The 22,902-nt window shown below is 52.4% G+C and overlaps 1 protein-coding gene across 5 annotated transcripts in view; it reads right to left on the bottom strand.

The window, feature by feature from the left end:
• Positions 1-22,902, bottom strand: part of KIRREL3 (kirre like nephrin family adhesion molecule 3) — a 358,997-nt gene that overhangs the window by 48,670 nt on the left and 287,425 nt on the right. For all 5 annotated transcript variants that reach the window (XM_051812422.1, XM_051812424.1, XM_051812425.1 and 2 more), the window contains 2 exons: positions 7,988-8,145; positions 4,370-4,520 (listed from right to left, as the gene is read on the bottom strand). In XM_051812422.1, the coding sequence (XP_051668382.1) occupies positions 4,370-4,520; positions 7,988-8,145 (309 nt within the window). The remainder of the gene's footprint in view (positions 1-4,369; positions 4,521-7,987; positions 8,146-22,902) is intronic.

Below are 22,902 nucleotides of genomic sequence, written 5' to 3'. Positions count from 1 at the left end.
CAGCCCTCGTGTCCCACTGCTGGTTCCTGGGAGAAGAGCCCGACCCCCACCTGGCTCCCCCCTCCTGGCAGGGAGTTGCAGAGAGTGAGGAGGTCTCCCCTGAGCCTCCTCTTCTCCAGGCTGAGCCCCCCCAGCTCCCTCAGCCTCTCCTCACAGCACTTGTGCTCCAGTCCCTTCCCCAGCCTCGTTGCTCTTCTCTGGCCCTGCTCCAGCCCCTCCATGTCCTTCCTGAGCTGAGGGCCCAGAGCTGGACACAGCACTCCAGGGGTGGCCTCACCAGTGCTCAGTCCAGGCCAGCAATCACTGCCCTGCTCCTGCTGCCACACTGTTCCTGAGCCAGGCCAGGATCCATTGGCCCTCTTGGCCACCTGCTGGGACACTGTGAAGCCATGGCTGTAACCAAGCCCAGGGAGCATTGCTGTGTTTAAAAAGGGATGAAAGTTTCCCTGCTGGCTTCTCCCTCTGGCAGCTTCCTCCAGCATTCCCCAGTCAGGGTCCTGCCGGAGTGACCTTCCTCTGACTGGGCATCCTGGGGCGAGAGCAGCGTCCTCGGCAGCCCTGTGAGGTGTGGGATGGGTTGGGACCATCCTCGCAGCAAGGTCACCAGAAGGGGAGTCCTGGAGGTGGCCTCGGCAGTCCGTCGGCTGGGCGGGAGGGGAGTGGGAAAGGCGGCGTTCCAGCAGCGTTCCAGCAGCATTCCAGCAGCATTCCAGCGCCTCCTCCTCCGCCCCGTGGTATTTACCCAGCCGGAGCCCGACTTTGTTGCGAGCAAAGCCACCTGCCTTCCTGATGGGAAATTATGACGGGGAAATTATAGGTATTTTCAATTTACCCTAATTTCATTTTAAAATGTGCAATTCAAATGACAATAAAGATGGGCGCAGTTGGGAATATAAATGAGCTTCCCTCGCATTGCAGCCCAGAGATGTATAGCGGGCTCCTAATTCATTCCCAGGCATCCTGACACTTCCCTATTGTTAGACAACAACAGCTAATCACCTTCCTTTGTTAAATATGAATCACACTTCTCTTTAGTAGCTTCCCCATTGTTTGATGGGTTAGGAGCTGTGCCTACGATTTACCGAGAAGCCTCTTTGTATTAAAATGAGCCCGGCTCCCTCTTGCACTCAAAATAATAATAATGAAAAAGATTAAAAAGACAAAAAAAAAAAAAAGGGAAAAAAAAGAGCAAAGGAAATGAATTAAAGTCTTTGATCTCGCCTTTCAAGAACGGGATCGGGCTTTCGAACGTCGCGGGTGCCGCGGACAGCGCCGGTTTGTGTGTGCCAGTGTGTTTCGGGGCATTTTAAAGGGAAAAAAGACACAAATTGTAACTCATCAGGATGTAATTCCACTCGGTTACAATTATAATTCCTGCCCGGCTTCTTGTTATTAGTATGAATGATGGGATCAGACGGAGCCGGCCCAGGGGCGGCGGGAGGAGCGGCTGCGAGCGCTCGCACGCCCGGGGATGGCATCGCCCCCGGACCCGCCCCTCAGCCCGGGGGCACCTTGGCACACCCCTCATCTCCTGTGGTTTTATCTCAGCACCTCGGGAGGGACCACGGGCTGAGCTCCGTAGGCTGCAGGCACCCTCCTGGCTCTTGTACTGCCAGGTGCAAATCCCTCTCCGTGCTCCTCTCCCCTGTGGGCAAGCCCTTCCAAACCTCTTCTCTAAGGCAAAGATGCCTCTTCAGCCCTGGGCTTTCCACTCCCCAGTGGCAAGCACAAAAGGGAATCAGATACTCCAAAGCTCCAAGGATAAACCAGCGGGAGACCCTCCAACGCAGCCATGTGGCCCTCATCACCCTCCACTTTCCTTCTCCTCCTCCCACGTCCTGCAAAGCCACACAGATGCAGCCAAATCCCTTCTTGCCATGACAGAAAAAGGTGTAAAAATGAGCGAGTGCACATGTGTGTGCAGAGGCTTGGAGCAAATGGCTTTGGATAAGCAATAACCCCGCTCCTCCCCAGCCCGGCACGCCGGGCGTGCATTTCCACGGAGCCACTGGGCTCCTGCAGTATAAATAGTTTATGGCATATCAAACTATTAAACATGATTTTAATCCCACTTGTGATGTTCGGTGCATAACTCACAGGAGGCTGACTTTGATGTGGCTGGTGGAACGGAAATCACATTGAACAGATGTTCCAGCTGGAGCCGCTTAGTGTTTCCATTACAGACCCCGCACTGGGGTTTTTTTCCAGTTCTTTCCCCCCACCCTCCCTTTATTTTTATACTTGTAAGGGGAGGGGTTTATGACTCAGCTATTTCATTGCTGCTAAGATGGTCAGGCATGAGATTGATGGGAGCCCAACTTTGACTTTGCACCAGCTGAAAGAGGATAATTCCTCCCACCCCGTTCACACCCTCCATAAGAATAACCCCCACCCTGGCGTTTTTCTGCTGCCTGTGAGAGTTTCTGATGTTCTTTTGAGTTGCAAATGAAATAAAGCAGGAGGAGTGATTTACCAGGCTGCTGCTTCCTGGGAAGGATTATTTTTGGTTCCCTGGGATTATTTTGCAAGGCCATCTCTTTCGAACTGTGCAGCTGGGTAACGTTTCCTGTGGTGTGAGTTCAACCTACCAGTGGAGGTGGAGAGTGCAGGGTCCAGGGGGGTGATGAAGCAGGTTGTGCCAGGCTGGGAAGAGCTCCCCAGGCAACAACTGCAGCCTGCTTTTCCTTATTCTTGCAGAAACCCAAGGTGCTGCTTCTCTGCTAGATGTTGGAAGAAGACCCGTGGGCAGGACCCTCTCTCATTGCCAGGGTGGTGCAGGGGAGTTCACAGCCCACCCTGCCTTCCCAGGATAATTCCCCAGGAAAAAATGAGTGGCCAAGATAATTTTTTTGCTTCAGAAAAGCACCTTTAGCTCTTTGCAAAGTCAATGCAGTTGGTTGTCTACCAAGTTGGGAGTGAAACCTACGGGACTAAAGCTGGGTTAGTAGCTACACTTAATTATTTTAGAGGTCTTTTCCAGCCTTAATGATTCCATGATACTATGACTAGATGCAGCTAGAGCTGGCTCTTGCACCTGGGTCAAAACCCATCCCACCTCAGCCTGGTTAATCCATCTTGGTACTTTTCTCTCTCTCCATCACCCATCCAGCTTTGGGAGATTGATATCCTCATTAGCCCTCATTAGGAACAACATACTTTTATTAGCTGGGTAGGATATTATTGTTGTTACATTCGCAGCATGGAGCATTTAATGGCTCAGAGTGGAAATTGGTGTTCTTTATTGGGTCTCTCTCTTTTCCAAGCAGATTCCACGGGGCTCAGGGATTCAGCTCACGTCCCCTGCCCGCACTGTACCCAGTGTAATGATGTCTCCAGCTCTGTGTTGTTTGTGTGAGTGTGAGTGTGTCTCCAGCCATTGTAACTGTTTGCTGGCTGTGAAATAACCCAGGCTATTATCTCATTTTATCTGCCCAGTTCTGTCAGGACATGCAGCCAGCAACCCAAGAGCCCGGTAATCTTCCGGCAGCCAAAGCTGCGAGTCTTAAATGGTGAATTTTCTGCTGTGCTCGAGTTTGTTCAGCCAGTTTTAATTGGACTCTGGAAAGCAGCTGGCATGTTAATATTGAACACCCTGCTCTTGCAAATTGTGGGTAAATACAGCTGCAGGAACTGGGTGTGCAAATGGAGCCCGTCTGGAGGGGGTCAGGGTGAGCCTGAGAGCAACAGCTACTGCAGAGGAGGAGGGAAGAGGCCTGTGAAATGTGAATTTTGGAGGAAAGAAGATTTTGCTCTGTGGATTTAAAGTAAAGGGTGAAGGATATGGCTCTTCAGACACACCTGTCCCTATGAGGTGGTGACTGGTGCTGCCTGTGTGTCACAGGGGGGACACTTCCCCCTGCTCAGGAGTCTCACACGCCATCCCAGCAGAGAATGATACAAAACCCCTACCACTGAACTGCTTGTAAGGCTGGAAACACGTGATTTTGCACCAGAGATTTTACTGAGCCTTATCTCCACTGCTGGCCGTGCCCAGAGGTGCTGTTTGCTCACCCAGAACCCTTTGGGATCCATCTCTGCTCCAAAGACCCCCGGGGGCACAGTGGGGCCACTCAGAGCAGGGTAGCTGGTGCTGCTTTTGCTCAAAACCAGGGACACAAGACACAAATGTTGGGAAGCAGGATGTCCCTGTGGTAGGGGTGTTCCTGAGCCCCAGGGAGCCCAGGACATGAGATCTTCTGGCCGTGACTTCACCGTAACAACCAGTAAATCCCAGTAAAGGGAAACCCCCAATCCCAGCCTCCTGCTCCTGCCCGGGGTCAGCGCCGTGTGGACAGCCCCAGGCATGGAGAGGGCTGGCAGGCTGGGGTGTCCCAGTGCCCAGAGGTAGCTCAGCTGGCTGTGAACTCACGCTGGATGTCGATGGTGACCGAGGTCTCCTTCCCGCTGGGGATGGCTTTGTTGGTGGCGCGGCACACGATGCTCTCCCCGTTCTCGATGTCGGAGGGGGCCATGAAAAGGGTGCTCATGATGCTCTCCCTCTTGCCATCACGGAGAAGTGTCTGTAAGGGGGGGAAAAGGGATCAGGAAAGGCAGTTTCCTACCGGAGAGGGCCCCCTCTCCCATTCCAGGCTCCGCAGGCACAGTACGAGCTTCTCAGCCAAGCAGCTCCCTGCAATAACAATTCCTCTGGCTGGGATCTGCCAAAAGCCTTGGGGGAATAACAAAGACAAATTTCACTGCTCTTCCCTGGGAATTGGGCTCTTAACTCCCATCTGTTTCCCTCCAGCTCTGCTGTGCCTAGACCTGGGGAGCACAGCTCCAAGTGAGATACATCACCCACCATCCCAGGAAAGAGGGAGCCAGAGGCAAATGGAGTGTTGACCCTGCTGTCACCTCCTGCAGGTGAGTGCACAAAGCTACCTGGGCTCTTCCCACAGGAATGAGTGGTGCCAGCAGCATGGACTGACCCCAGCCATGGCTGCTGTGCTGTGGTCTGAACCAGCCTGTGGTAAATCATCCCCACTTGGGCTGGTGATCACTGATGGCACCTGTGGACGCCAGAGAGACAAACTCCCAAGCCTGGCACAGCAGGGGTTAACCTGGTCTGCCTGCTCAGCCTTGGCACTGTGTCTCTTCCCTGGATTCATCTGCCTTTGACTTCAGCCCTGGTGCCCTGCCATGCATCTATCAGGAGCCCAGGAGCTTGGGAGCCCTCCCTTCCCAACCCCTAATCCTCCTGCAAGTTCTTACAGTTCTTACAGACCGTGGTCACATCACCCCATAGCCCTGCCTTTGATAAATCAAACCCCTGCAGCCCTCGCAGGCTCTCAAGATGTTGTGTGGTTTTCAGTCTTTTAATCATTCCCTGACCTCTGGCCTCTCTCTGGTTTATCAACACTCTGGATTTCGGACCCTGCCAGGCGTTTTTTCCCTCTAAGTCTGTATTTGAAGTTTGCTCCTCGCAATGTAAGACAAGGGGTTTATTGAGTGATAAACTTGTGTGGATGTGGCACTTGGGGACGTGGGTTCGTGGTGGCCTTGGCAGTGCTGAGCTAATGGTTGGACTGGATGGGCTCTGAGGGGTTTTCTGACCTAAATGATTCTGTGATTCCCGACTAATCCTTTCCCTGCATGCACATGGGAGACAAGGAACGATGATGAGCAGTTGTCATCACAGTCAGCCCAGAATCACAGAGTCATTAGGGCTGGAAAAGCCTTCTGAGATCTCTGAGTCCAACCATTAACCCAGCACTGACAGGTCCCTCACTAAACCATCCCCCCATCCACCACATCCACAGGTTTTTTGAACACTTCCAGGGATGAGGACTCCACCACCACCCTGGGCAGCCTGTTCCAATGTCTGACCACCTTTTCAGTGAAGAAATTTTCCTCAATATCCAATCTAAACCTCCACTGGCATAACTTGAGACCATTTCCCCTTGTCCTGTCCCTTGTTCCCTGGGAGCAGAGCCTGACTCCCCCTCAGCTCCCCCCTCCTGTCAGGGAGTTGCAGAGCCAGAAGGTCCCCCTTGAGCCTCCTTTTCTCCAGGCTGAGCCCCCCCAGCTCCCTCAGCAGCTCCTGGTGCTCCAGTTCCTTCCCCTCCTGGTTCTCCAGTCCCTTGTTGCCCATCTCTGGACACACTGCTGTGCTGGGGATGGGGTGAACCCCAATTCTGTGCAGAAATTCCCCCCCTATCTGGGTTTAGCCTCAAAATCCTGCAGGATCCTATAATATTCCCTGTCTGCTTCAACAGGGATCAGGGGGGTTTCAGTCAGCCCTGGCTGTTCTGTGCTGCCAGGCTGGGATTGCAGGGGGCTGCAAATGGATCAGTTGGTGGACTGGAAATTCAGGATAACAAAGAAGTTCTCCCTCAGCACAAATGGTTCCAGGCAAACAGGAACCTGAACAGGGTTTCTTTATGCTTGGCTGGAATATCTGGATCAAAGGAGAGCTGGGTTAGGTTTTGGGTTTTTTGAAAAAGCAGAAAGAGGAAAATCTGGGAATTATTTTAAAGGGAGCTTAGAAAGGGAAAAGTTTCTCAGACCCCAAAAATCAAAACTTCCCGTTCAAAAAACGTCTAAATTTGGCTGTAAGTTTTTCTGAAGGCTGATTTTCTTTTTTTAATGTGGAAGGGCCTCATGGAAACCTCCGGCAAATCAGGGGGAAATGGAGGTTCAGCCTCAGAAAGGGAGGTTTTCCTGAGTCCAGGAGGAGTGAAGGTGTTTTCCTGACTCCAGGAGGAGTGGAAGATGCTCCCCTGTGCAGAACAGGGCTCCCCTCCCAGCCCATCCCTGCTGGCTGCTTAAAAAGCCATGGAAATGTCTGTGCTGTGTGTGAGGTGGAGCTGCAGCCTGGAAAGCTCTGCTTTGGAAGGTTTTTTTTTTTTTGTTGGAAATATTTTAAAGGAGGGACATTCCTCCTTCCCTGCTCCCCATTGCCTGTGGCTCTGAAAGGGAAAGGGGCTCAAAAGTTGTCTGCCCAGGGCCTGTCAGTCTGCAGTGGAGGGGAAAGGAATGAGCTACAAACAACTGCATGTCAACGGCCTGGATTTTAATTAATTCCACTTGATTTGAGAGAGGGAGAGGTCGGATCTCTCTGGCTTTAATTAGTGCTGCCTCTCTCCCCGCACGCAGGGAGATGGGGCAGTTCCCCCTCTGCTCCTCCATGGGCTGCAGGGAAGTGGCTCAGCCTCAGCAGAGGTGCTGAGGAGAAGGAGGAGGAGGCAAGGAGGGTGTTCTGGCTCCTCTGCTTTCCCAAGGAGATGGGGATGTGCTGGAATGGGGCTGGGTGGAGGCTTCACAGCAGCTTCACAGCGGCGGCAGGGGGTGAAATGTTTATTAAAGATCTCCGGGAGGTTGAGGAACGGCTCTGGCTGCTGCCTTTGAAGTTTGCTTGCATTACAAATGGCTGCAAACTGACCCATTTTAGGTCTGGGATTTTGCTCTTTAGAAATTTTCATTAGAAATGTCAAGTGTTCCCGAGTCTCTGCGCTCACCAGACATCAGGCGCCCGTAAACAGGAGAACATGTGGGGGCCCAGCTGAGTGTGCTGCTGATGCTCTTTGATGACTTCCTTTATGACCCAATAAAGCCTTTCTGTCTAAATTAAAAAATGCCAACAGCCCTGACAATTTTTCATGGCAAACTGCAGTGGGAGGAAGGGACATATGTCACTGCAACCACCTCTGGAGCTGGGTCAGGGTCTGTGGACGAAGCTTTAACATCACACCCAGGGAGGGTGGCAGGGGGAGGACTGGCCATGCCAGGGGATGACAAGGTATAAAAAAAGCCAAATTCAGAGCAGAGCTCACTTTGGTGACAGTTTGTGATTTCTCACGTGCATCCTCCTGACTGTTCTCCTCCCAGCCTCTCATCGGGAAGGATGTGGGCTGAGAGTCTGAGCTCTGCAGAGCTGAGGGTGCTGCCCCAGATGTTTTGGGGTTGTGTTGAAGCAGTGCCAGGCCTGGTACCCCTTCTGAAGCCAGGGCAGAGCACAGCCCGTGTCCCCAGCCCCATCCTGCCTCACCTTGGAGTAGGTGGCTCCATTGATGACTTCTCCCCTCCTCATCCAGATGATGGAGGCTGCTGGCTTGGCATTGTCAGCGTGGCAGGTCAGGTTCAGGGGGTCTCCTGCTCTCAGGCTGATGATGGGCCCCCCCATAATGACAGGATCATCTGGAGGAACTGCAGAGAAAGAGCCCAGATGAGACAATGTCATTTGAAGCACGAAACCAACCTCTCTGGAGTCACCTGTGGGGTCTGCGCTGCCAGGACTGGCCTGTGACCTCTCAAACCTCTGCAGATGGTTTGGATGTGGCTGTGGCAGCATCCAACCCCCTCTCATCACATCACAGCCCCTTGTCTTTTGCTGCTCATGTGAAAGCTGTGCCCCAGATTTGAACTACAGCAGCAGGAACTGGTGAAGTTTCGAGGGGACACGGGTCAGGTGCCTGGGAGCTTTGCAGGAGTGTGAGGGATCAGGTCTGTGGTAGATAAATCCACCAAGAGCTACTAAATCCTCAAAGCCCTGGCTGTCCCTGAGCTGCAAGCTGGGGGAGGATGGTGAGCACTTGAAAGCAGCATCCCTGCTTGAACTAAATATCCCTGCTTGCTGTTCCTGCTCTTGTGCTCCTCCCCAGGGATCTCTGGCTGCTGCTGGATGCAGGATACGGTGCTTGGAGGGGGTGAGGTGTGACCCCTGTTCCTCTGGCTGGAAAGGGGGAGGAAGGTGAGGGTGTTTTGAGGGAGAGGGGAAAGAAAACCTGGATTTGGATTGTTACCTACAGCACTCAGGGGAATAACTTGTTCTGGGCATCAGGGGTGTGATCTCCAGACTGGTGCCTTTGAAGAGGGCTCCCCTGGCAGCCCTTGGTCACGGAGGGATGGAGGAACCCCCGAGCACTCCCTGCTCTGCTTTGATTTCCCCGTCACTCCTGCTCCTGGTCTGTGCTGCTCTCACACACAGGGGGCTGTGGGACCCCTCCCTCTGACACGGGGAGGCTCCTCAGCACCTCCCTCTGTGAAAGTAGGTCTTGCCAGGGGTGTCACAGAGACATTCTCAGCCTTCTCTGGAAGCACTGACTGCCCATGTGGGGCTGCAGGTGCAGGAGGGGGCTTTGTCCCCCCTGGGCATCTTCACTGTGCTGGGAAGCATTTCATGGCAGAGACAGGGGGAGGTGGAAACAGGGAAGCAGATGAGGGGCACTTGAGCATGGTCTCCTCTTTTGGGACTAGCCTGGCATGTCTAAGGATCCCCAGCATGGCAAGAGATGGGAAATCCAGATGGAGAGAGGGACTGGGCTTTAATCCTGCCAAGAAGACCTTTCATCTCCAGCACCCTGAGGGGTCTGCTCCAGCCAGGACCTGCTCTGGGGATGGAGAGCTCTGCACAGCTGTCAGTCCAGCTCTTCATGGAATCACAGAATTATCTAGCTTGGAAAAGATCTCTAAGATCATCGAGTCCAAAGTTAACCCAGCACTGCCAAGCCCACCACTAATCCATATCCCCAGGTGCCACATCTACATGGCTTTTAAACCCCTCCAAGGATGGGTGGGGACTCCAGCCTGTTCCAAGCTGTGCTCTGCAGAAGTGAACCATGTGGTCTTACTGACCATCAGTGGGTGTTTCATCAGCAGACAAAAAGTTCCTGCCTTAATAAGACAAATGAACTTTTACTTCTGCTCTGTGACACCCAAGTTCAACCCTCACTCCCTGGCTCTGTCACAGCATTCCCAGCCTCACACATGCAATGCACTATTCCAAGGAAACAGCAGGGAACCTCCTGGCCCACCTGTTGCCCAAAGCTGCTGTGAACCCCCACGCTGAGAGCCCTTCAGGCCCAAATCACTTCCCAAAGGTATTTAGCTCTTCCCCACCACGTCCTTTGGGAAATCAAATGCTGGTCTTGCTACAGATCCATGCAGGGCCTGTTTGGGAGCTCCTGGAGCCCCTGAGGGATTGGGAAGCCCTGAGGAATGTAAAAAACACAGTGGAAAGCCATCCCTGCTTCAGCCCCTCTTGCCCAGGCAGAACAGCTCGTGCCAGTAAAGGATTTAGGAAGAAATTTCTCAGAAGCGGGTGGCAAACCCTCCTACCTCCAGCATCCTTCCAGAGGGGATGCAGCAGGGGAATTGTGCCAATTTTCCACCAAAGTGGAGCTGGTTTTGTTCCAAGTTGCTGCTGCTCCCACTTCCCAAGCTGAGCCACACAACATCCATACCACAGTCGGCCAAACCCTCCTCAAATCCCCGAGTCTGTCTCTGCTCCTGAACTGCCCCTGCCTTGTAGCTGGACAAGAAACACTTAAAAACTCCTCTCTGGCTCCTCCAGGGTGTGGGAGATGGGAAGGGATCACGTTCCCTGAGGATGCCCCAGCCCAGGACTGGCAGGCAGGGCACACCCCACTGGGAACACACACACACACACACAGAGCCAAGAGCTGCCAGTAATGGGATTTTTCAGCTCAGTGGGTGGAACTCAAGGACTGGGGAAAAAAAAAAAAAAGCTTTTCTACACGGATCCAAAATGTACATTTTTTTTTTCTCAGGCTAAGAGAGTGGAAAAAGGAGTGAAAATCTGTGGTTTGGGTTGGTTGAAACGTCTGTCAACGAAACACGAAAATGGGAACGATTCTGCTCCGTTCTGGTGTTTTAACTATTAAGGAAGGATTCATTTTAATTTCTTTTTTTTAAAACACCCTTTCATTGGATGAGTTTATACTGTTGAAAAACAAGTCTGGTATTTTTCAATAGTTCTTTTCCCCTCAGTGAAGCCATTAATTGAATTTGACCTCGGCTTGTAAAGTACTGAAAATTCATTTTGTGGAGCAGGGAAAAAACCCAACCCACAGGCCCTTCTCTGAAGAACTGGAATTTATGAAGGAACTTTTATGGTGGGATGTTTGATATTCCTGACTTTTTTTCTGATGTTCTTGCAGCAACATCACCCCTGCAACACAGTCCACCTGTCCCTTAGCTGCCCATGAGGGGATATCATGGGATAGGGGACAACATCATGCAGACAAACATGGAACCACTTGTCTGCCCAGTGACAAAAATCCTTGGTTTTTACTGTTTTGCTGCTGTTTCTCTCTACTGGAGCAGCAGCCAGATTTGGGGAGCTGTTTATGGCAATGAGGAGAGGAGGGGTCCTGGTTATGTCTTCCCAAGTAAGTGGTTATGAGTCCCAGTTCTCCACGTAGTCCTGAATTATTGATGTCTCCAGGCTCCCAGAGAGGGGATCTGACTGGGGAGGAGGGTCTGATGAAGAGGAATCAGTGATGTCTCTCTAACTCCTGCAAAATGAAGGATGGCTGTATTCCTTCCCCATTTCAACTCCAGCCTGGGAAAGGAGGAGGAGGAGGAGGAGAAGGAGGAGGAGGAGGAGGAGGAGGAGGAGGAGGAGGAGGAAGAGAAGAATGGAAGATAAAAAGGGGAGAAGAAGAAAGAAGCTGGTAGCACAGAGCCATGATCCATTATTCATCCACTGTGCTCCCAGGATTGGTTGTTATTATAAGGCACCACTACAGAATCCGGTCTCCTAATTTTTAATCACGTAGCTCTGGAAGCACCAGCCTTCCTGATTAAACCAGGGATATAAATAGGAAGTCTTGTTTGGGGTTGCAAGGGGGGTTATTCCTGACAGCCATGCAAATGGAGTTAACCCACACATGCCTGGAAAGCTTAAAATGAAGGAGGAGGGATCCAGGATGGCTCAAGCCCACAGGAACAGGGACAGAGAACTGGATGGAAACGGCCCCGAGTTGCACCAGGGAAGGTTTAGATTGGATGTCAGGAAAAATTTCTTCACTGCAAAGATGGTCAAATATTGGAATGGGCTGCCCAGGGCAGTGGTGGAGTCCTCATCCCTGGAGGGGTTCAAAAGCTGTGTGGATGTGGCACTTGGGGACAGGGGTTGGTGGGTTAATGGTGTGACTCGATGGTCCCAGAGGGCTTTTCCAACCTCAGTGATTCTGTGACATGGAGCTGTTTAAGGAATGGGAGTCCAGACAGATAATCCCCAAATGGACGTGTTTTAGAGACCTTCAGGGGTGGGCAGTGAGACAGAAGGTTTCAGCACCTCAGCTGGAGAACTTGTCCCTCCCTTCACTGCAGATAAAACTTTCCAAACAAACGATGTCAAGGTGCTCCCCACCAAACCCCTCCTTTTCTGTCAAAACACAGGAACTGATGAATATTTTTAAACCAGTCTTGGACAGGTATTAATCCATTCTCCATAGCTGTGGGCTGCCTGGATGGGCAGGGACAGCTTGGGGTCTGCTCCTTGCCCTTTGGAAAAGTCCATCTTACAGCACATCAGCATAAAGAAACTCAATTAAACGATGGTGCTCCTGGGCTGTGCATTCAGCAACTTTTTAAATGAGCTGTTAGAGGTTTTCCTGCACTCTGTCCCACCCTGCATGACTTCCCTGATTAATCAGTGAGCCCACATGGAATTCTCAGTGCTGGACTGACACCCCAGGCTAACACTGGCTCTGAGTAAGGAATGACATGGACGCCTTTAAATGCTCCCGGCAGCTGGACAATGATGTGGAAGGCAAACAGAACTTCAATTATTAAAAATATTTACTGAGATAACAGGATCCTCCAGCAGCCAGGTCCTGGAAGTGAAGGAAGCAAAAAGCCCTCCAGCCACCAGTACATTTTCCCTAATTAAGGCTGTTTTTCTGTTGTTGTTCTGGCTGGTACCTCCTCGCTGCCGGGTTTGTGGAACCAGCCTCCTCCTCTGGGCACCAACCTCTTCAACCCCAAACACTCCCTGATGGGGAAGGGCCACCCAGCAGCTGGGCTGGAGAGGCAGGTGCTGAGGGGCCCCTGAGGATTGCCCTGAGCCAAACACCTGCCAGGAATGTTCAGCTGGGGTCAGACCCTGCACAAGTGTCCCCAGAGGAAGGAGATCCCTTGGATAAGGCACTGCTCAACTTCAGGGCTTCCCTTCCCCACGGGGTCTGTGCCACTCAGGGCTCTGGGCTCATCTCACGTGGGTGTTAAATAAATAACAGTGACCAGAGGATGCTCTTGGGGATCACAAACACTGGAAGGTGCTTCCTGGCCCCAAGGCTAAAAGACTAAGTATAAATCAACTGGGGGTGTTCAGCCTGGAGCAGAGAAGGCTTCAGGGAGACCTGAGAGCCCCTTCCAGGGCTTAAAGGGGCTCCAGGAGAGCTGGAGAGGGACTGGGACAAGGGATGGAGGGACAGGACACAGGGAATGGCTTCCCACTGCCAAAGGGCAGGGATAGATGGGATATTGGGAAGGAATTGTTCCCTGTGAGGGTGGGGAGGCCCTGGCACAGGTTGCCCAGAGAAGCTGTGGCTGCCCCTGGATCCCTGGAAGTGTCCAAGGCCGGGTTGGACAGGGCTTGGAGCAACCTGGGACAGTGGGAGGTGTCCCTGCCTATGAGATGAGCTTTAAGGATACTCCTACAACCCAATCCATTTTGGAATTCTATGATTCTCTGGCGAATGAAAAGCATCCTCAGCCTCCCCAGTGGTACCTGGTGGCAGAGCTGCCTCCCAGTGAGAACGTGAAGGCCCTCAGAGATGAAGGAGCCAAGCTGAACAAGGGCACCTTTGCTCCTGTATTTTGTCTCCACACTAAGGAAGGCAGGGGAAGCCCCAGGGAGCCAGCCTGGAGGGATTCAGTTGGCTCAGCCAACCCTCCTGTGCATCTGGGAGCTTTGCTCTGGTGCAGAGAAGTGTTTGTGTATTCAGACACGGCATCCAGCTTGTCAGAGAGGGATGTTCAGCTCTTGTAGACAAGTCAGGCTTATGAGGGCACCACAGAACACTTGCTGGGCGTGACTGCAGCTGGCACTGCCCTGACCCTCACTCAGCCGCTTGCTCTGGGGAAGACTTGGGAATACAAAGCCTGCAAACAGGGTTTTCCTCTGCAAATCCCATCTCTGCTGCACACTGGGGCACTTGGAGTGCAGGTTTGCTGGCTGGCAAGGTGCCTGGGATCGGAGCAGGATTCAACCCACAGCCTCTGGGCTCCTCACCTTCCCTGGAGGATCCTGAGCCTCTCAGCAACAGGACCTGGTGGTTGCCCCTCATGGCAGGGGGGCTGGACTAGATGGCCTTTAAAATTCCCTCCCAACCCAAAATATTCCATGAATCTGTGATCCTGTCCTAATCCAAAAGGGGGTCAATGTAGCAAGACTCGGGAGGGGGGGTGACTTTGACAGTGTTAATGATATTCAGCAAAATGAAGAGTTAATTAGCTGTTGTATCGTTTCTGTGCATCATTTGGGGTGGGAACATCCTCTTCTCTGTTTGATCACTGCAGGGAACTGCCTCCTCTTCCCAGCCAATGCCTGCTTTCCCCACCAGCCTTGGGGGTATTTTGGAGGGGCCACTGGTGTTGCTCTGCCTGATGCTCTTGAGATCCTGGGTGGGGTTTGGCCACACTCGTGGATGCTGAACTCAGGGGGGCTGATCAAAGGAAAGGAGCAGCTCTCCTACCAGGTCAGATCAGCAGAGGTTGGCTTGTTTAATTGGCAAAATGAAGGCTGGGAGGCTGTGACTGGTTGCAGTGAAAGAACTGGGAGAAGGTGAAGGAAAAAGAAGGAAAATTTGGATGCTGGGAGAGAAAGAAGGTTCTCTGTTTCATCAAGTGTCTAGGAAAGCTTCCCCAGGGGAGGAAAAGGGGCCAGAACATAAAACTGTTTTTAGGACAGAGCTTGCTACACTGGATAAGAGAATCCCCTTACAAGGATTGTGTTTCTGGCAGAGTTTTCCAGCAGACTGCCCAGGGTCTTGCTGTATTATCAGCCCTGAAGGCTGCAAATTGTGAGGGCCTAAACCACTGCAGAGCAGCTTACAGCTCCAGGAGTGTTCAGCTTTTCATTTATCAGGCCTTTACACATTTAGGATTCCGATTTCCAGCAGCTCTTCAGAGCTAGGAAGGATATAAACAGGCTCTTAGGTTTTGTCCAACACTTAAAAGGCAGAGATTTCACTGTGTCTGAGTGTTCTCGTGGGCTGGGCTCCTCAGGGCAGCTCTGACTGGGGACTTGGGGCAGGACTGTGGGGCTCGGGGGCCTGAGCTCTGGGGGAAACCTGACCCTGGATGGCAAATTCCCCTCCATTACCTTGACATATATCCATTTAACTCTCCCCTTCCTGATGCAATTAGGGTTTCAATCCTTTTCTTTGACAGGTAAGGAAGAAGGGACAATACAGAGAGAGTGATGTGAGGTTAAATGGGGGCATTGAAGGGCTGAGAGTCCTGACTCCAGCTTGTAATATCCCCCCTTCCAGGCATGACCAACCAGATATTCTTTTCCATCCTACAGTTAAAACCTGGAGCCTGTTCCTGTCTGCAGAGGCCCAGCAGGATGAGGCTCAGCCCTTCTTTATCTTTATCTTTGTACCCTGGACTGTGCAAAAGAGAGTGGCCAGCAGGTCAAGGGAGAGGGTTCTGCATCTCTGCTCCACTCTGGGGAGATCCAAACCTCAGTGCTACACCCAGTGCTGGGCTCCTCAGCACAGAGAGGACCTGGAGCTGCTGGAGTGAGTCCAGAGGAGGCCACAGAGATGCTCCAAGGGCTGGAGCCCCTCTGCTCTGGAGCCAGGCTGGGAGAGCTGGGGGGGTTCCCCTGGAGAAGAGAAGGCTCCAGGGAGACCTGAGAGCCCCTGGCAGGGCCTAAAGGGGCTCCAGGAGAGCTGGAGAGGGACTGGGGACAAGGGATGGAGGGACAGGACACAGGGAATGGCTTCCCACTGCCAGAGGGCAGGGCTAGGCAGGAGATTGGGAAGGAATTCTTCCCTGTGAGGGCAGCAAGGCCCTGGCACAGGTTGTCCAGAGAAACTGTGGCTGCCCCTGGATCCCTGGAAGTGTCCAAGGCCAGGTTGGACGGGGCTTGGAGCAACCTGGGCTAGTGGAAGGTGCCCATTGCAGATGGCTTGGAATGAGATGGTCTTTAAGGTCCCTCCCAGTCCAAAGCATTTTCCATAATTCTATTATTCTGCAAGGAAAACAGTTGGCAAAGCTCTTTGCATCCTTCCCAACATAAGGCAGGCTGAAAACAATCCAGCCTGTGTTGTCCATGGTCAATTCACAGAGGCCACACTGGCTCTGGGACAAGCTCTGGCATCACTTCCAAGCTCCCAGCCCCTCCCTGTGTGCTGCCAGCCCCTGGCCCTGCTGGGACTGGCATGGGATGGAAGGCTGGTGGTTTGGAGAGTGCCTGTATGACTGGCACCCTTCCTGCAGCAATGCCATGCCAAGCCCTGGCAGGGTCACTGCTCTGGGAAGGGTGGCAGTGGGATGGGGCTCTTGGATGGGGATTACATGGTCTGTGCAGCACAGACAAGTCTTAACGAAGGTCTCCCAAGTCCTTGCTGGGTCAGGGAGGGGCAGGAAAGGAGGATGTCATGTCTACAGGTCCCTTTTGTCTCCTCTATGTCCTGCCCACATCTTCCCTAGCCTGATGCTGCTCTGCTGCCTCATTCCTCCCCCCAGCTCAGCCCAGACAGCCTGAAAAATTTTGGGCAGCTGTGGTTGCCCTCAGAACAGTGCTGGCTGTGCTGCCGAGTGAAGGAGGAGAGGAAAGAGATGCAGGAGAACAGCACAGCCTGGGGAAAACACACTGAAAAATAAATCAAAGGGAACAAGGGGAGCCAGGGAGAAAAATAGTGATGAAAGTTTAAATAGTGCATCTCTTTCTCGGTCCTATTTGTCTTGTGGCACCTTCAGTGTGTGTGTGAGGGAGGGGGGCCGGGGGGCTGCTGCCTCCTCTCCCTCCCAAGCACACCCAGTGGAACAACCTGTGTCCCTGTTTCCCTCCTGTCTCTGCAGCTGAGTGTGATGCATGGACCCTCCTCACACTGAGCAGTTCATGGGAAACAAACCCCCAATATTCCCAACCCCCTCTTTTCTTCCTCTTTCCCCCTAATGTTTCATCTCTGTTTCCATCAAGCCGCTGAAAGTCCCACATGCTCCAGGTTTCTGGGGTCAACAGGATTGATTTTTCCAGTGGGATGGTGTCCTGCTGGAGAATGCAAACCCCTCACACCCAGAAATGCTTCCCAGAGATGGTTTTATCTCACTGCAGCAAAGCTCAGCTCCCCTTTCCCACTCACTGTCCTGGAGGAGCTGACCTTCCCCCACTAAATCCCTCTCCAGGTCATATCGAGTAATATCTCTGGAAAACTCTTTGTTTTTTTCATACTGAGGAGGGCTCTGGTCCCAGATTCTTGGCTAGAGAACGTTTCAAATATTCAGTTTTCACAATGGGTTGGAATTAAACCAGATTTCAAAATTCTGAAATCCTTTGTGAGACCGGGCTCTGGGCAGGATCCATTTTTGGAGAAAACATAAGGAGATCGGATATGGGATAAGTGAGCATTGGCATTCTACTGAAAAGCCTTTTATACAAGGGGAAAAAGAAGTTTTGGCAACCCCCTTCCAAGCTTTAATAAAGGGCCAGATGCTGTGGAGGCAGGTAGCTGGCTGGGTATGGTTTGTTTGATTGGAATATTCTCCCTGCAAAGAGTAAAAAACTTAAAATTTCCCCTCCCACTTGAAAGAGCAACAGAACCCCAATGAATATGCTGCACCTGCCAGGTCCTTGTTTAATTCTCCCTATCAAGTCAGTGTTTTTGGATGGCTCATGTCAACAGCTACTGCCAAGCCCTAATTCAGGGCTGGGGGACTTGTGAGGGAGCTGTTTTGCTTTGCTGTGTCTGCCCTTAAACCAAGGGGTACTGCCCAGGTTTGAGAGAGATGGATGTGTGATCCAGGACAACCGTGATTAATGGCTCCAATTCTGCCTGTCAGGATGGAGGAAAGTCAGGGTAAAGCTTCCCAGAAGTGTTGGGAGGGATGGGATAGGAAAAGAGGAAAAATTACCAGCCCACCTGGCCTTGCTCCCACTGTCACAATCAAACTCATTAATGTGACCCCTGTCACCCCCCCCTCCTCAGCACAGGGAATTTTTTTGGGGAATGCTGAAACTAAACAGCCCAGCCCTGGGTTAACCTCCCCTGGAGGCAACAGGGACCTGGTGGATCCAGTCCCTGAGCCCCATGAGGCTGCAGAGAGATGCTCCAAGCACATCTCTCTTTGCTGTAGCCACAAATCACCTCCAACACCCTCCTGCAAAGAGAAACACAAAGCTAAAGGAAAAGGCTGTGGCAGATCCCGGCTCCCCTTCGCTGCAGGACACTCCTGAGCCTTCTCCTGGAAGGGGGCATCTGCAGGAACATCATTATCTCCCCAATGTAGGCCAGCACCCCCTGCCTCCCCCTCCCCGTGTGCTGCTCCTGGGTGCAGAGTGACAGATCAGAGAGCTCAGGGAAAAAAAAACCTGAATTCATTATTTTTCCCGTATGTCAGATATTTTCAAATTGTTAAAAAAAAAAAAAAAGGGGGGGGGGAGGAAAAAAAAAAGAGTAGGATTATTGCTGTTCATTAAAAAAAACAGGAAAAGAAAGGGAAGAAAGGAGCAAACCCCGTGAGCTGGCCCCCTCCTCCTGGGGGGAGCTGCTCTTAGATCTCCTCTCCTGCAGGATGGGATGGGAGAAATCCTGCCTGTCTCCTACCAGGAGGTACCATGGAAATTCAGGATGCAGAGCACAGCTGGATGACACAGGAGACTGGGACTTGGGTTGTTAAGGTTTGGGGCTTGATCATCTGGATCCAACCTGAGGATGCAAATGCCTGGAACTCATTTGCCAACACCTCTTCTGTTAATTAGCCATGGTGTGTAGGATCCTAACAGTCCCTTCCATGCCCAGGAGCCTCAGCACAGCTGAATCCTGCATTTCCCATGGGATGGGCTTTGCTGGGAGCCTGGCACACCAACCCACCGGGAAGGGAAGGAGCTGGGAGGGAAGGACCCATCCTCTCCCCTGGCACGGAGAGCAAGGAGGGCATCACCTCCTGCTGCTCAGCACCAGGGGAACTGCCCATCCCATCCTCCCTCCAGGGCAACCAGTCCCAGTGGCTCTGCCCCTCCTCTCCAGTGGCATTTCCCAGCCTGGCCAGCTGGGATGTGCTCACCTGGGATGCCAGAGAGGTGCCCTGCCTGCTCCTGCCCATGCCAGGCACTCTGTCACTGGATGGAGACATCACAGATGCACCTTGTCATGCCCAGACTGCACTTTGAAGAGGCTTTTTTTCCTACTTCGGGTCTGAAAGGATTGATTTATTTTTTTTTTTAAGATGAAAGACTGATTTTTCCTTTTTTTTTCCTCCTTCCCTTAAAGGCCACAGTTTTATCATGTGCTCCCCCTCAAACCATGTCCCCACTCCAAAGCAGTGGTTATTGCTGCTTTTCCCAGCTCCAGCCCAGGGCTGGAGAAGGAAGCAGAAAACCTGGATCTGGCTGCTGGGATGTGTCACTGAGGAAAAGGAATGGGAAAGGGGTGAGAAAAGACAAGACTTTATGTTGAGCTGGGAAAAATCCCCCTGACATTTCCTGTGCCTGGGATGTGAAATGTCACTGCCATTTCATGGAAGAGGCAGGCCTTTGGGTTTGTAGAATTCCAGAATGGTTTGGGTTGGAAGGGACCTTAATAATCATCTCATTCCAATCCCCTGCCAGGGGCAGGGACACCTTCCACCAGCCCAGGTTGTTCCAAGCCCCATCCAACCTGGCCTTGGACACTCCCAGGGATGGGGCAGCCACAGTTTCTCTGGGCAACCTGTGCCAGGGCCTCCCCACCCTCCCAGGGAAGGATCTGTTGCTGTGGTTTCTCCATCCTCAGCTGTTTGCACAGCAGGAGGATCAAACTGAGGGAAAGGATGAAGATGTTTCACCCCCACTCACTCTGGGTCACTCAGAAGGGTGCTGGGCTGGATTTTAGGCTGCTGCCTGTGCTGCTCTCCATGGACATGTTGGGATGGACCCACCAGCACTGGGAAAGCTCCTTTCTCCCCTCTGCAGCAACGACAAGATCTCCTGACCCAACCACCTGTACCTGGGCACAGACACTTGTTCCAGGCACTGAGCACCCAGTGCCAGCACAGGCTGAGTTTGGAGGAATGGAGAGGCTTCCAGGACCTCAGAGCATGGCTGTGATGGACAGGGGCTAATATGGGATGAGATGAGGATGTGGGGGATGTGGGGTGTTGCCCACAGCTCATCTCTGTGCTGTGGCTGTTGGAAACATGAGTACAACCATGCTGGATCTATCCCTGTCCAGCACCTTTTCCAGGCCATGGCAGTGAGACCCTGGCACAGGTTGCCCAGAGAAACTGTGGCTGCACCATCCCTGGATGTTCCAGGCCAGGTTGGACAGGGCTTGGAGCAACCTGGGACAGTGGATGGTCTTTAAGGTCCCTTCCAGTCTGTGATTCTGTGAATATATTCATTTGTAGGTCTCCAACTGGGAGTCCTTGGAGATTCCTCTTTCCTGGGCAGGAATGGGCTGTGCATCGCGTTGAGTGATGCTCTTCCCAGCCTTCCATCAGGAGACATTCCCACTCAGATCCCTGGCTGAGCTGCTGTGGAGGAATTGAGGGCAGTTCACACCAGGGAGAGCCACTGGGGAGATGGAAATTCGGTGGCACCGAGACGGGGCCGGCGCAGGCAGGGCTGGGCTGGGAGAGGGGAGCTTTGATCTGGGTACCAGCCAAACCCTCCTGGGGGTAAGAAACCATCAGAAATAATGAATGAAGGCCTTGGAAAGAGACTAATCCTGTGCCATGTCCCAGATCTGTCAGCACTTTGCTTCCCTCCCCTCTCCCCAGTACTTGGCTGTGCAAGGAGCTGGACTCAGCCCCTCTGGGGCATCAGGCACGGGGGCTCTGGCAGGTTAAGAACACTTCTTGTCCAACATGAATGTCCCAAACCTCTCAGGCAGCCTCTCACACCCCAAATTCTCTCACTGCTGTGCCAGAGAAGGTCCCACAGGACTCCTGGTCATGCCATGCCAACCAGCTCCCCATGGAAAAGTGTGACTGCAGCCACCCCCCAGCTCTGGCAAAGGAGGAACAACCCCCAGGTACATTTTAAGTGCTGTGCACAGCATTTAAAGATCAAACAGACCAACACACAGATGGCATCATGCAAGGACAGGTCCCAGGTGGGGCTCTCTGACCCCAGGGACATGTCCCTGAGCTGCAGAGGTCACAGGCCCTGCAGACCTTCAGCCAGGGCAGCAGTGGGGGCTGAGCAGATCCCTGGGGATGAGTCCAGCCTCCAGCAGGAGAGCTGGATCAATGCAGTGCAATTCCTTATCTCCCACACAGCCCTGCCACATGTTCCCCAGGAAAGCAAACCCAGCCCTCCCAGGCCAGAGCACGATCAATCCCAATGTTCCAGCAGTGACACACGTCTGGGGTGGGTCTGAATCCCTTATCAGGCACCAGCACAGCTCCAGTGGAAAAGGTTCAGCCTCACAGACACTCTGAGTGCCCTTGTCTGCCCTCTGGTCCCGCAGCCTTTCCTGGGATCGTTCTTCCTTGCCTGAACCATTAGCACATCCCTATTTTAAGATAAATTACCCAAATCTTTAAACCTCTGCTCAGAGGGAATTCCCCCAGGCTGCTGTTCACACTCAGGTCCCTCTGTGAAGGCTCCCCACGGAGCCAGAGCCATTAATACAGCATTCCCAGAGAGCCTGCAAATTGCACAGTGGTAGGAAAATGGGGCTGGAGTAGCAGGAATCCTGCTTAAAGCCATGACAGAAGGATTCTGAGAATAATGGCTTTGGGTTTGCTGTGTCCTGGTGATTTTCCAAGGTTTTTTCTCTGAGAGGAGCACAAAGATAGAGGTGTCACCCATCCTTAGGGACAGGGTGCCTGTGCACAGCACCCTGCAGGAAAACAGGCGGGTTCCCTGAGCTTCACCCTCTAAAAATGGTGACAGCTCTACCAAAAACTGTGGGATTTGTGGGAAAAATCCAGAGGAAAGGACAACAGCGAAGAGGAAAGGGACTGGGGAGCGTGAGAAGACAGGGCTAACAGAACAATTTAGAGAAGAGAGTAGATGTGCTACCTGGGGCTGCTCCAAAATCTGCTCCCAAATGTGGGTTTTTTTTTGAAATAGGATATCGATTTTGTTTCCTCTCCTTTTTTTATTTTGACTGATGGAGTGTTTCGGAGAAATGTCTCCTTGGGTGGAATTTTATTCTCTTTTAATTAAGGAGTCAATAGCAAAAAAGGCAACAACACGTCAACGGGGGAAATGTTTTGGTCAGGGGTTCTCGTTCCTCTCAGAGGGTGATGGTGAACCCTGGCAGGTTTGGCCTCACCTGGGAGAGGAGATGAGGAAAGAGCAGGGGAGTGAGTGCAAAGTGTCTCAGTGACGGCTCCCAGGAGTTTCCACAGCAGAAATAGTTGTATTTCCTTCTGTTTTGTTTTTTTTTCCTTGATTTTTTATTTTTTCTCTTTTCTGGCAGTTCTAACTATTGTTCTCCATCAAACACCTCTGAAACATTATGGGCTGAAAAGCAGCCACTTCTCTAAGGGTGTTCTCCTCCTGAGACCAAGATGTGACACCACACCAGGTACCTGCTCCCCAGTCCCAGCTCCCACCACACCAGGAACCTGCTCACAATCCCACCACACCAGGAACCTCCTCACAATCCCACCACACCAGGAACCTTCTCACCAGGCTCTGTCCCAGGTCCAAGCAGACATGACCCTTCTGAGCCCCAGCTGAGGAGCCTCAGGGTTCACAGGACAAGCTGGGAGGTGATGCTGGTGTTGTTAATGGAGTATCAGCTTTTCATTCCTCGGGGAGGGACCCATTTCGAGGGGTTCTTCCAGACCCTCTCCCATTATTCCCACTATCCAAGTGTGTGAGGAGCTCTCATGGACCCACGAATGGATCCCAAAGGCATTAATACAAGTATATAATAAACCCACAAATACAAACAGATAAATAAACACCAGCACTGGACCCTGATCTGGAACCCCAAGACAGCACTCACGGGAATCTCCAGCCCCCCTGACTCCAAGCTGGCTTGG

Source organism: Manacus candei, unplaced genomic scaffold (assembly GCF_025592945.1).
Source record: "Manacus candei isolate 608988 ecotype Guabito, Panama unplaced genomic scaffold, ASM2559294v1 h1tg000086l, whole genome shotgun sequence".
Taxonomy (NCBI): Eukaryota; Metazoa; Chordata; class Aves; order Passeriformes; family Pipridae; genus Manacus; species Manacus candei.
Note: the sequence above shows the minus strand (reverse complement) of the source record. Positions and strands in the feature narration are given on the sequence as shown.